Source organism: Ceratina calcarata, unplaced genomic scaffold (assembly GCF_001652005.2).
Source record: "Ceratina calcarata isolate Rehan_Ccalc_2016 unplaced genomic scaffold, ASM165200v1 scaffold337.2, whole genome shotgun sequence".
In the NCBI taxonomy this organism is placed as follows: domain Eukaryota; kingdom Metazoa; phylum Arthropoda; class Insecta; order Hymenoptera; family Apidae; genus Ceratina; species Ceratina calcarata.
This window is the reverse complement of record NW_017156497.1, coordinates 476,878-489,808: the sequence shown is the minus strand read 5'-3', so window position 1 is coordinate 489,808 and position 12,931 is coordinate 476,878. Positions and strand designations below refer to the sequence as shown.

Here is a 12,931-nt window from a genome sequence, read left to right as displayed (position 1 = left end):
TATATATATATATGTATGTATACATATTTACGTGCCACGATCGTAGCTGCAAATATCGATTTATAACGTTCATACTAAAAGATGCATTTGTGCAATCTGCCTTACGAATAGCAATCGAAATTTAAATGTAAACGAGTATATTTTTTTATCGTTGTACGGCAGGAAAAAGATTTTTGTACGAGATTTCATTCGAACGTTCCATTAATTTACACGATCCATGGTGCTCCGGTAAAGAAAAATGTTTAATTGTTACCCTAGACTGTTATCATAAGAAAGTACTTGACTTTAAGATTTTTCTACACGTACCTATTTCAATCTCTTGATACGGAGAAATATAATGTGTTCTGCACGCCTTTATTTAGAACCCCGGATTTTATTCTTTACCTTCAATTAATCAACGACAACTACGACAAACATTAATGAACGTAAGTGAAGGGATCTCACTTGAATCGTCGGTTTTACTAAAGAGTATCGACGATTCAAGTGCGAAGAAAGTGGATACACCACGAAAGAGAATATTATTTATTTGCTCAGTGTTAACATCGAAATGAACTAATCAACTTGCAACTTCAATCGTGTATCATTTTGATTCTTATTTTTTGGTAACCATCCAACACTTTATTGGCAGGATTCTCCGTACATAATGATCGATGTACAATGCGATATTAATAGAATGATCAAACGTTACAATAAAACAATTTAAACGTGAACGTTCCCTTGACGTTTCCGATTTAAATGCAATTTATTCCCACCCTTCCATTCCTTATTTAGATATGCTTGAACAAGGGGCAGTGTCGCCAGTAATTTGATTTTACTCAACTGTGGCAGATGATCATGGGCGGACGATATGTAAGGGGAACCGACTGACACGTCTAGGAAACGACGTTACTTTATGTTCCGCTCGACGTCTACTGTTTTCTAAAGAGAATAGAGAACATTCAGAAACGGGTATCACCAGTTTATTTTCGATTCGCAGTACATTTAAACGAACATATTCTAACTAAAACAATTCGAGACACAAACTCTAATCTCTCGAATCTCATTCTGAACCACTATCTCATTTAATATTAGTTTCAAATCCCAAGCGAAATTAACAAGCCTACTAAACTGTATCACTAATCTCTTTTTAATCAACTAAACTACGTCGAGCGGAACATAACTGACTAGATTTATCTTCATCAACAGGAAACAAACTATAAAAAAAATTGTCACAATTTCCTTGCCCGAAGGCAGTTGACGAAGCAAGGGTTGAAGAACCGCGGTTTTAATTTTCTCACCATCGTTCCTCTATCGTCCGCGCTTTATCAAACATTAACAAGGAGAACAGATGATACAACGATGAGATTTAGTTTAGTAACGTTACAGTTAGGTAGCATCAGCTAGCAGCCGTGGTGTTTAATAATCAGCAATTAATCATTGTAACGATGGTGATGACAATCAGGCGGCAGCGCATAATTAATTAGGTACTGCGGTGAGACACGTGTCTTTTTTTTAACGTCGTTTTTGCTTGCTTTCGATAAGCGTTCTAAGTATCTTTTTATCCTCTACGTTCATTTTTTTTCCTCTTGGAATATTTTCTCCTTTTGAAATTCTCTGCATTTTGGAAATTCTCGTTAGTCGGCTACGGTGTCGAAGAAGTAGCAACGTTTCACTTCTTAACTAATATATATGTATATATATATATACATATATATATTTATGTATCTTGTAATAACTTTTTAGCGCGCACGTACGAACACTCATTCGGCATTCATTCATTCAAAGGACCAACAGATTCATATAATTTTTTCCCGAGCCTCCGGCTACTGTCTATCGTTTACACAGCATTGTTTTTTTTCCTTTTTAATCTTTTTTTTATTGCAAAAATCAGCGGAACACGGGTTGCTATCGCGAAATTGCACTCCTCCTGTTATCGTTTCCTTTTATTGATAAGCCGATCGTTCGCGGAAACAACCCGACGTTACTTCTCTAAAAATAAGCTGTAATATCCTTCTGCGTGCAATTCCATTTTTTTTAGCTTCCTCCCGACAAAATATAATATATATATTCTTTAATCTGCAGTAGCGTACAAACGAATGCCGCTACTTTTGTTTATATATATAATATATATATATACGTGTTTTTACGTGAGGTTTTCTCTTTTTAGGTATCTCGTTTTACTTTCTACCCTCATGCGCGGAGGCCGTGTGTGTGTTTCCTGTCTGTCTCTGTGTGTGAATGTCTGTGTGTGTGTGTCGACCGAAGTGTACTACTGAAGTACGCTCTCGCGTATCTGGCAGTTTGTATCACCGTTACAGCTACTATCGTGTAATTTGACTACGTTTGGGAATCGTTCCTCGCCCCGTACTTGAAAAAACAGAGAGGATTCAACTCGTTGACAATCACGGTTCCCGGAGAACAAAATGCGATTCGACGGGAGTCTCTTCCAGAGACGGTTTCGTTCAGGAGCACGTCGGTGGCGAACGGAAATCGGACGAGAACGAGTTGCACCGGGGAGTTGTTCAACGCCTCTTCTCGCTGATCCTGTTATTTCCCGTTAGGCGTTTCGCGTCTGTGTCCTGCCGGCTGTATCCTTTAGGCTATGGAGAAGTGCGGCGAGGATGGGTTGTTAGAGAGTAGCAAACTCGGCGCGGTCAGGACGACCGTCAACAGCGAGGTCAACGGCAGTAGGAAGGACGGCGTACGGCTTTCGGCCGAGTTGCAGAGATCACCGGTGCACGAGCAGTAGACCGCCTGTACGTCGTGCGTGCCTGTCCTCCTCACGCAAGGCGCGGCGTCTTTCTCCTCTGCTATGTAACCGCAGCCCCTCACGACTCTGATCTTCCCGTACACTGCAATTTGATCAAAATCAGCTGGCGTTCTTCGTAACAACAACTATGCGGATTCCGTAGGAAAGAGCGGGAGAACAAGTCTTGCGTTTCGGTCCAGACGAAGCTAGCAGCGAAGCTTAAATGGAATCCGTGCGAAGCAACGAAAATCTTGAATGGGGCTCTTGTGTTTCAGCTTAAGGTCTCATCGATAAATCTATTAGCAAAGCCTCTTCCGTAAAATAAAATCCTCGGCTTTAGGAGACTTGGAATCTTGAATTTTCTCTGTGCAGATGGCACAGTTCTGAGTGAGCCACGTGCGCATACTCTTGAACCGCTCGAGGAAGGATTATGTAAGCGACTGACGAGTAATATTCCGTCTATTTTCTACTTCGAGTGCATCCTGACAGTTTCGTTTAAATAATAAATCATATTCCAGTGAAATTTCTTAGTACCATATTTGTACGATTTAATGTTTAAATATCGAAATAACAAATTGTCGAATAAAACGATACAAACAGGGACCTGGAGTTTGTGCCGAAATTCGATCGATCAGAATTATAATAAAAAGGGCTGCTGATAGTTTCGCGAGTGTTCGCTAATTTAATTAGCACGAGATCATTAACGATATGTTTATTCTTAACACAAATTAAACCCAGAGTTAAGGATGTATTGGCTATACAATCAATCCGAAAAGTTGATGTACCTCAGAAAAACGGATTTTCTATAATTAAAAAGAAATCAGACGTCGGAAGAATAATGCTAATAATAAATAGCTACGTGCTAAAAAGTATAGAAGGAAATACCCAATTATTGACGTATATACAAAATTTGTAGCTATTAACGTGCTCTACATGAAAGGTTTTATGTATTTTTCTTCTAATTTCAGTATTTAACGAGTTAAGCATGATTATTTGACATTTTATTAATGTTGACGAAATCCGACCATTCCACCGTCGAAATGGCGAACTTTTGGAAAAAAATTTCGTTTTTCCTCAATAACTTCCAAACCCTTGGAGATACGAGAAAATTGCATAGGACCTTTCTTGTAGAGCTCGACGAGATCTACAATTTCCATATAAAAACTTTTCGCTAGCGTCAATAGTTAATGAGTTATTTATGAAAAACGAAAATTTCGAAGAAATTGAAGGGGTACCCCTTGGAAAAATCTCGGAAAAATCGAAAATTTTTTTTTGTTGTTTATTATTAGCAATGTTCTTCCGACGTCTGATTTCTTTTGAAAAAATGCGTTTCTAAAGTGCATAAACTTTTGGGATTGACTGTATAGCCAATACATCCTTAAACAACAATAAGTTCAAGCGGTATCGTTGAAGTAAAGCAATGCTCCACGCTGACCTTGGATAAAATAAATATAAAAACGTGCAGGAGAAGAAGCGTTTTCCATGTGCATAATGTATAAATGTATAATATAATATAATGTTTCCATTTCCCATGTATAAATACCTTTTTGACTGATCTTGCGACAGAGGGAGGGTTCCAGGTGGCTCATGTGTTCCAAGCGTGGTTGAAAGCTGCAGTTCACGGTTCCCAGGCTGTACGAATTGAAAGGATCGCCGCACCTTGGGTCGTATTCGCTGTTGCATTGGTAGCATATTATCGCTTCGCCTGAAACACGAATATTCAATTTACAACAAACGATCATAAAACAAACCTGACTGTTTATGATCTTGCTGATTAATTTATTACATAATAAAATCGGTTCACCGCGTTAATTGCCAACGTATCGTGTTTGCACGATGAAAGGCAGTGAGAAACAGGGGGGTATATCGTATCGATTAGAACAGGGTAGGTCAGGACTTAGAAGAACCGCTGAATCCATATTATATGTAAGTCGCAAGCTCCTCCTTGTGCTACCCTTATCGCGTGCCGCAGTTTCCTCAAAACTGGGCCACTAATGTTCAGACACTCGTGTGACTACACGTGCAATTAAGTCTGTTAACCGACCACCGTCGCACGCATAATTCGGTTAACGATCTCTTGCTAATTAAATTAGCGAACACTCGCGAAACTATCAGCAACCGTTTTTATTATAATTCTCATCGATCGAATTTCTAGCAGGAACTCCAGGTTCCTCTTTCTATCTTCATTGACGATCGTTTTATTCGACAATTTGTTATTTCGCCTCGTGATTGGCTACGACCCTGCCGCGTTGTGACGTCACAACGCAGCCCCATTCACCCTCCCAACGAGTCCGGTTACGGCACCAGCTGATATCGAGCAGGAATACCCCGACCAACGCGCGATGACCTACTGATACACTCCTAGAAAAATAGGTCCATGGAAACCTCGGGAACAATCGATGCAATTTAAATAACAATTCCTACGAGAACCTCCACTTTCCCTAAAACAATTAATTAATAGAAAAATGAACAAAATACAATATTATGTAAAATCTAAATTAAATAAATGAGAGAATTCCTCGATTGTGAGCTTCGCGTGAAAGTCTGTTGGTTCAGAGAATTCACGATGATAGATGAGGCACCCTGACCTTGGGCGAATTCTGCAAGGCGTTCCGCTTTCACACGAGAACCGTGCTTCCTCCGAATCGATAATCCCAGCCCACTGATGAATCGATCCTCCGTTTAGTTAATGGAATCATTGACGAACATGACGAGCAACTAGCCTAGGCTTCCTAAAAGGAGCTGAAAATTTTAACCAGCCGCTAAGCATGCTCGACGATTTGACACAGTCGATTTCACATTATTAAAGAGAACGAAACGGCTGAGAGGGTCCGACGATTAAAGCCGAGGTATCGAGTGTTTGCCACTTGGACTGTGTATGGAAACATTGATCATTCTGTGTGCGTTAGAGGCTCTCCAGTGACATTCGAAACCACGCTAGACGTTCGATCAGCAGTAAATAGGACAGGGCTGGGTGGGTAGACGGTGGGGTGAGTCGCGTGAGGAACCGACACTCTGCGTGACATTGCAGGTCCTTATGTAATCGACCAGCGAAAGGGACGTCTTCCTCCGAGGAAAGAGGATTCCTCCCAAAAATTCATGAAAAATTCGTCGATGAGGCAAGGTTAACGCGAGAGACGTCCCCTTGGTACCACGCGGTGCAGGGAGAGTAGAATTTCGGAGAGTGTGAGAGAATGCAGAGGGAAGGAGGGGAGAAAGTGGGTCGCTCGATAACCCTCGCGGGGGCCAGGTTCTATGAACCAAAAATCCAAATTTCGACAAATATCGATAATAATTCGTCTCGAGGGAACTGCGAGGCGATTTCAATCGAAGGAATCTACGTCGTCTGCTGCTGTTCCGGTTTTAAACCAAACCCCGTTCGCTCTTCTTGCATTTCCATTCGAACCGGTAGCTTTAAGTCCGTCTGGTCTCGCAAACCTTCCTTTAAGGTCACCGCCTAACGATTCACGCGAGCGTGCAACTTCCTCACCTCCGCTTATGTCACTCATCGACCCTCCAAATTTCCTCAATCTTCTACTACAACTAAAAAATACTTTGTACATTTTTTATGAAAAACTTTCTACAATTGTAGAAGTTGCAGTTATAATTTTAAAGATATTAATGTCGATTTTTACATATCTTCTTTAAACTGGAAATCATTTCGAGGATTGTATTCTTGCAGATTATTTCCGGTCACCGAGCTTGCACCGTCGAGGCTTCCCTTCGATTCTACTGTGCCGGACTGGCCTAGCGACGGGCCACATGGCCCTTTTGGCAAATGTTCTTTAGAAAACCGATTCTTCTGAGAAGAGATAAGGGAGAGCCGTTGGACGTCTGTTCGAGCGGCAGTCTCTCGAGCGTACGGACGCAATTGATCTGAATAAATATTCTTGCGAAATCACCAGTACTAATTATTCTGTTATCTATTCCCACACTACTTCCTGTAAACTATTTTCTATTTCAATTATTACATCCCTAATTTTTATAACGACTGTTAATTTCCGGTGACTCCTCTCGCGCGTCATTTTCTCATATAATCAGATTGAATGGAAAAATCGAGTACACCGGGAGAGAAACAGCGAAGAAGTACAAGTGCCGAAGTATTGTACGAGTTCCCTGAACACATCTGGAACACCATAATCCTCCGCGACTATCTCGCATTCTTCCCACGATTAATGTTAATGCGATTTGCATTTCTTCAAATTATTCGATTATTGTTGACCTATAAATGATGCAATTTTGTCGTGTCTCTCACGGGAATCGTCGAGGACGCGAGTGAAAAGTTGCAAGGACTGCGGCTGATGAAAAGCTCGATCGCGGCTTTTATGTAACCCGAAATCAATATCGTGTCTGTTTCGGCGCGTCTTTTTCATACAGTTAAACACTACTTATCCTCGACGCTTTTAAAAATTGCATGGTCGAATAATATAAAATGCGTGCAAACTTTCTTGGTCGTTGAGAACTTCAGTAATTGCAGACTATTTAAACTTTTCAAGCAACTTTCCTAGATCCTAAATGACGCTCGATAAAAATGGTTGATTAATTAAATAATGTAAAATGGGAATGAAAAATTGTATCGATCGAAGCGATTGTGTAATAGAATTGACTCACCGTGATGGAGAGTCGAGAGGAGAACCACGAGGACGAGGGTGATCGGCGCGAGATTTGCAATCATGATCACCGGACCATGTGTTGTCAGCGAATCACACGTTGCAGTCAGTCACTTCGGACGAGGTTACGTCTACCCTGGTTGCATGGAAGAATTCACACGCGGCTGCAGCTATCGACAGTCTCTTCCCTGGAATTTAAATTCACCTCGAGAAACCGACGAAAAAGAGAAACGTTTGAAAAATTTTATGAAACGATTAAATACTCGAGGAGGTTTCTTTTTGGCAGTGTTCGATCGACGACTCTAATGCTTTTTTCTTTCTTTCTACGATCGAGAGTTCACATCCGAAATGACTGAACGAACGTGTACGAAGTTGACTCGTCGTCTCGCGTGGTGCACCGTACGTGATCGCGGACGCGTCGCGTCTGATCGAGATCACAGGGTTTCCGTCGGCTATGCGGCAGATCTGCCCCCCGACGCTTTTTCCATGCGCCCTACGTTCACTCCCCCACCGGGCCAGTTTTCATTATCAACGTATTTCAGCCTTACTTTTCAAACCAATCCCGCCCACCCTATTTTCAAACGAAATCGTTCCTCATCGAGTGTACTACATCGTTTTAGAAACTGTGTACAATTTCCGATAAACTGTACACTTAAACTTTCATGAACTGTTGAAAATTAGAAGCGAATGCGTCGATATTATAAAAACGGTTCGAACGAATTCTCAGCGTCGACTCTGCATTTGCATTCGAGTTTTTGTCTCTTCGTTCGAACTACGAATACGCGTTTAGACTTTGAGACTTCAAATTCAGTAGTAAAAGTCGATGAGCAACCGACGCGCAGTAGTGCATGCAACGGCATAGCCAGACGTCGAGAACGAGAATATTCTTTGACGAACGACGAACGATCGTTAATATCATTCTTAATTAACAATTATGTAACGATTAACGCTTGTCTAATGATTATTTATGAAATAAAATTACTTACGAAAAGTTTATCATGCAGTTCACTCACTTCCATACCGCCATTACGAAACTGACGCCGATTCGAGCTTCGACCGCCACCTGTGAACAGAAACGCGAACCATCGAGTCGTTCGTCTTCGGCTGTTTCCGTGATTTGAATTAATTTTGCGCGAAAATCTGTACTATTCAAATGTATATTGAACGTTTGAGAAGAATAGTTTGTAATAAATTTATTGAATGATACGAATCCTTCTCTCGACAGGGTTTTTATTGTAAATGCTTTATATATAAAATAAAACAATGATAATTTATAGTAGCATTAAACGTTTGCCTTTAACAAAGACCCATTGAAAATCTGCGGGAAATTCAATTAGAAAAAGGAATGTCTTTGAACGCTAACAAACGAAATGACTAACATTTGTTTTAACTACGATTAAAAACGCGTATCTTCGGCATTCGTTAATTCGACTAAATATTACTTAAGCGTACTTAAACAGGCTTAAACGATTTAAGTACTCCTAATGAAAAACTATATTTCATTGAATGCAATTGATATTTATTCGAGGATTCACCCTTCGTCCGAAGCCAAAAAACTTTAAGGCCAATTATTCGTGAGGAACTAGAGTGCCGGTTAATTAAATAATACACCTCCAGCGTAAAATCGACAACTGTTAATATCGTATATATATATGTATATATATACGTATATATATATCTTATTATGTATAAACAGAAGTTACCCTATTCTTAAAGGCAATTTATGGTAGAAGAACCATCGTTTGGCATGTTAATCGTTCACGTCTCAATTCTCGTGCTCGTCGGGATGATCAGTTTTAATGTGATGAGCGAACATGTATTGGGTGGTGAACTGTTTTTTACAATAAGGACACTGATAAGGCATCAGTGGGTGCGCCGATCTCAAGTGTGCCACAGCTAGCTCGCGTAGAACGAACGGCGACTGGCATACTCCGCAACGATATCTGAAACGATTCAACAGAATTTATCGAACTGACACACAGAATTGATTGAATGAACAGAGTTTTTTTTATTTTTTTTATACACACCCGCCAGTGGTCCTAATCAGAGTTCGCTTGACCGGAGGCGGAGCGGTCTCCTCGTTTATCTCTACTTTTGGTTCGATGGGAGGCACAGAGTATTCTAACGACGCCTCTGGAACTAATTTTGGCATTCCTTCTTCCTCCGACTCGTCCAATTCCTGTTTCCTCACCTTCGCAATTACACAGGCAATTAATTAAACGAACGATTCGATCGACGATCGCAGATTCTCAATCAACTACTTACTGTCGTATGCGAACTCTCCGTGTGCACTCTCATGTGCGAGTTCTTCGATTGGAAGCTACTGAAAGACGCGTTGCATTTGTTACATTTGTATTTCTTGCTGTTGTTGGTGGCAGTTCGCTGGGGAGATTTCGAAGGGACTCCTTTCTTACCGAGCACCAACTCCGACGTGCACTGATGCGTCAGCATCGACACCTCTTTGAAGAATATTTTATTACATTTCGAACAATGATATGTCTTGTCTACGATGTGCGTCTTCTGGTGCACCTTGTACGCGTTCTTATCGTTGAACGACTTGTTGCATACAGCGCACGTGAACACCGACGAGGACTCGTTTCGTTTATGAGACACCTGCGTAATAATAAAAATTAATTAAAACCAACGAAATAGGTATTTAAACGATATCCAGGATGATCCAAGTACCTCGTGCCTGAACAGCTGCCACTTCTCCTTGAAAGATTTCTTACACACGTGGCAGATGAAGTTTTTACAAGTGTAATTATCAGAATGCGTCTGCAGGTGTATCAACATCGTCGTGTGATCGCTGAACCACTGTAGACAAATACCGCATCTCGCCACGTTCTTAAATGCACCGGTGCTCAATCTCTTCGACGGTGGTTCCTCGTGATTAGGAGTGTCTTCTCTTTCTATTATCTACGATTTTATATTTAATTAATAAACGATCTTCCGAATCCCATGCCAACTAATCGTACCTCTGAATAAGATCTGGCTTTCGCTCGAGTCCTCGCCTCCCTGGCCTCTCTAGCTTCTCTTTCAGCGTTCAACGCCTCTTCTTGTTCCACGCTGGCCATTACAGGCGACATCGTAGGCTGCTGACTGTGCTCGCTCATTCGGTGGGTCGCTAGACGAATAAAGAGTCCGAAGGATCGTCCGCAGATATCACATTTATGTCTTTTTGGTTCGTGAGTGCGCATATGATTCGATAAAGCACTTTGCTGAGTACACGTCTGTATAAAAAGAATGATTTTAGAGATGCAATTGTTATTTCTTTTATTCAAATTGATTACCTTGCCACAAGTGGGACACGTGAGCGATTTGCTGCCCTCCATAAAATGATCCCTTTTCCCTTCCTTAGGTTCCTCGTTTCTTACGACTTGTTGTTGTTCCACTGCCTTCGACGGCGTGCAATTATTTAATTCGTGTAACTGCGCGTGGTTTTGGTAAGCTTCTATACTTGGGAAAAATCTGTAAACAATCGTATGTTAATCATTCAAATCGTATAAACAAACGTGGAATAATTACCTATTACATAAAGAGCACCGAGTGTTGGTCCCAGTCTCGTTAGTCTCACAATCAGTCGAGTGATCGCTTAGTCTATGTTTCTTCAGCATCTCCCAACTAACGAATTGTCTATCACATTGATTACAATCTAGAACGGTCCTATCGAAGTCTAGCGTTATCTTTAAATGATTAGTGGCCTCGTGCCTGGCCAAGTCTTCTACAGATTCGAAGTGATCCGAACATTTTCTACAATTGTATTTCCTCGGGCATTCAGACTGCATGTGCTTCATCAGGCTCTCCTTCGTCCTGCAATCGATTGATTCGTCAACAATTTTATGGATTTATTCGAACACTGAGAACTTACTTGTAGTAACTATTGCAGGGAGTACACCACCACTCGGAGGATGGTTTGCTCTCTGGGCTCAAATCGCTTCTATCGTTCATCGTTAAACTGCCCATCAGCACCTGTTCCAAAATACTCGTCCTCTTCTCGTCTTTCTTCGCTTCATTGCTCAATTCATCTGCTAAATTGTTCTTATCCTTCCGCTCGTACACATCGGCTCCCAGTATCGGTTCCGAGGCTTCTTTTATCTCTACTTCGCACGGTAGTTCGGACAAGGTTTCGATGCAACTAGCTTGTTCCTGGCTAACGTCTATTGGCAATGACGGATTGTCGACTGGCAGTGAGACCGGCAAAGGTACTAAAGGTGGAGGAGCTCTGGCCTTCTCCCTCCACAACTGAGCCTGTAAAATCATACCTCGTAGAACAGGAAGTCGTAAAACGAACGTTGTACAAAGAGATTCGTACCTGGCACGGATCCGGGGAGTTTTTCATAGCTTCTAAGTATATCTGAACAGACTCGACGCTCTTACAAGCTAACAGTTTCAAGTGCATGCTCTTGTAGACGCTGAGACAGTACTCCCTGAACTCGTAGACGTCGTCCAGCCTCGCGGCACAGAACTGGCATATCTGCTTTGGCAGTGGATCGGTCTTGTAAACGAGAACCGGGAGACAGGCACGCAGCTTCTGCGCTACCTTCCTCTGTATGCCCTCTTTACCGAATATCGAGAGCATCTCGTTCTTCTCCTCTGAACACAATCTGCAAGCGTTCTCCCACTTGTTCAGCACAGCCATTGTAAACAAAATTTTCCCTTTCACGTTCGACGAACGATTGACAATACGTGTTTATCTTTCGTAGTTACGTTCACGGCGGACGTATCCCGATGCGCGTTTTTTGGTTAACCGTTCGATCGAATCGTAGAAATTCGTGTGAACATCATTTTTCCCGAGCACGTTACACGCGTGGTCCGACTGTAACTAACCACGGGTATTTTCTTTGATCATACCTCGTCGACTTTCACCTCGCGCACGTTCGAAACTAGCCTTTCAAGCGTGTAACGATTCAGGAGAACCGGTTCCAACCGCGTAACCGCTTATGTGCATGGATATTGCTTAACATCCAGCGTAACATGCAACTACCGAGCGCTAGGCCAAACCACCAGCACGACACTGAAGCATTTTTGTTTTCCTACCCGACACCATACGCGTCCGCTCAGTCTTGATAAGGAGGAGGGCTCCGCGATCTCACGCATTATCGTTCCGTTGATCCACGGTCCTTCACCAGCAGACTCGTTATAATCGTTCCATTATTTAATTGATTTCGTGCATGCACGTTTCAGCGCGATCACTTTTAAGGGCGTTACACCGTTACACGTTCGACACAAGGGATTAGGAGTTGTTCATTGTGTTGGATTTTAATGGCGGACGCGTCGCAGGTAGCGCGGACGATTCAAATTCGAATCTACACCTGGGTTTCAATCATCAACTTTTAGAATCGATTTTATTTCTAAAAGCGACTGACTCAGGTGGACATTCGAGTCAGTCAATACTTTCGTTGAACATTAATTTATTGTATAAATGTACATTTTTTTCTTCAACATAAATATATATCCTTACGCGTACCGCTTTTGCCAATGTTACAATTTTCGATAGCTGCGTTAAGGGAAAGCTAAACAATATTATAAAATCGTTGCCCTACGGTGTAATAAGTTAAACAAATCGAACTGTATCTTAAAATATATACANTAA

General features: G+C 41.6%; 2 protein-coding genes across 3 annotated transcripts; both read right to left on the bottom strand.

The window, feature by feature from the left end:
• Positions 1–508: 508 nt before the first annotated feature.
• On the bottom strand, positions 509–7,761 carry LOC108625055 (uncharacterized). Its single transcript, XM_018024759.2, has 4 exons — positions 7,602–7,761; positions 7,340–7,526; positions 4,272–4,433; positions 509–2,831 (listed from the first exon to the last, which is right to left on the bottom strand). Exons 2-4 carry the CDS (start codon positions 7,401–7,403, stop codon positions 2,575–2,577), a joined length of 483 nt encoding a protein of 160 aa, XP_017880248.1. The 5' UTR covers positions 7,404–7,526; positions 7,602–7,761; the 3' UTR covers positions 509–2,574.
• LOC113463803 (zinc finger protein 84) lies at positions 7,655–12,929 on the bottom strand. 2 transcript variants are annotated; one of them, XR_003389188.1, is made up of 10 exons: positions 11,651–12,929; positions 11,207–11,586; positions 10,864–11,148; positions 10,629–10,806; positions 10,314–10,568; positions 10,024–10,254; positions 9,604–9,951; positions 9,366–9,529; positions 9,042–9,281; positions 7,655–8,401 (listed from the first exon to the last, which is right to left on the bottom strand). XR_003389188.1 is itself a non-coding variant. In XM_026813562.1 (9 exons), the coding sequence occupies exons 1-9, from the start codon at positions 11,975–11,977 to the stop codon at positions 9,104–9,106; spliced, it is 2,346 nt and encodes a 781-aa protein (XP_026669363.1). In that variant the 5' UTR covers positions 11,978–12,929; the 3' UTR covers positions 8,552–9,103. The 2 variants fall into 2 exon arrangements, 1 of the variants encoding a protein (XP_026669363.1); XM_026813562.1 differs by lacking the exon at positions 7,655–8,401 and having other exon boundaries at positions 8,552–9,281.
• Between the last annotated feature and the right edge of the window lie 2 nt (positions 12,930–12,931).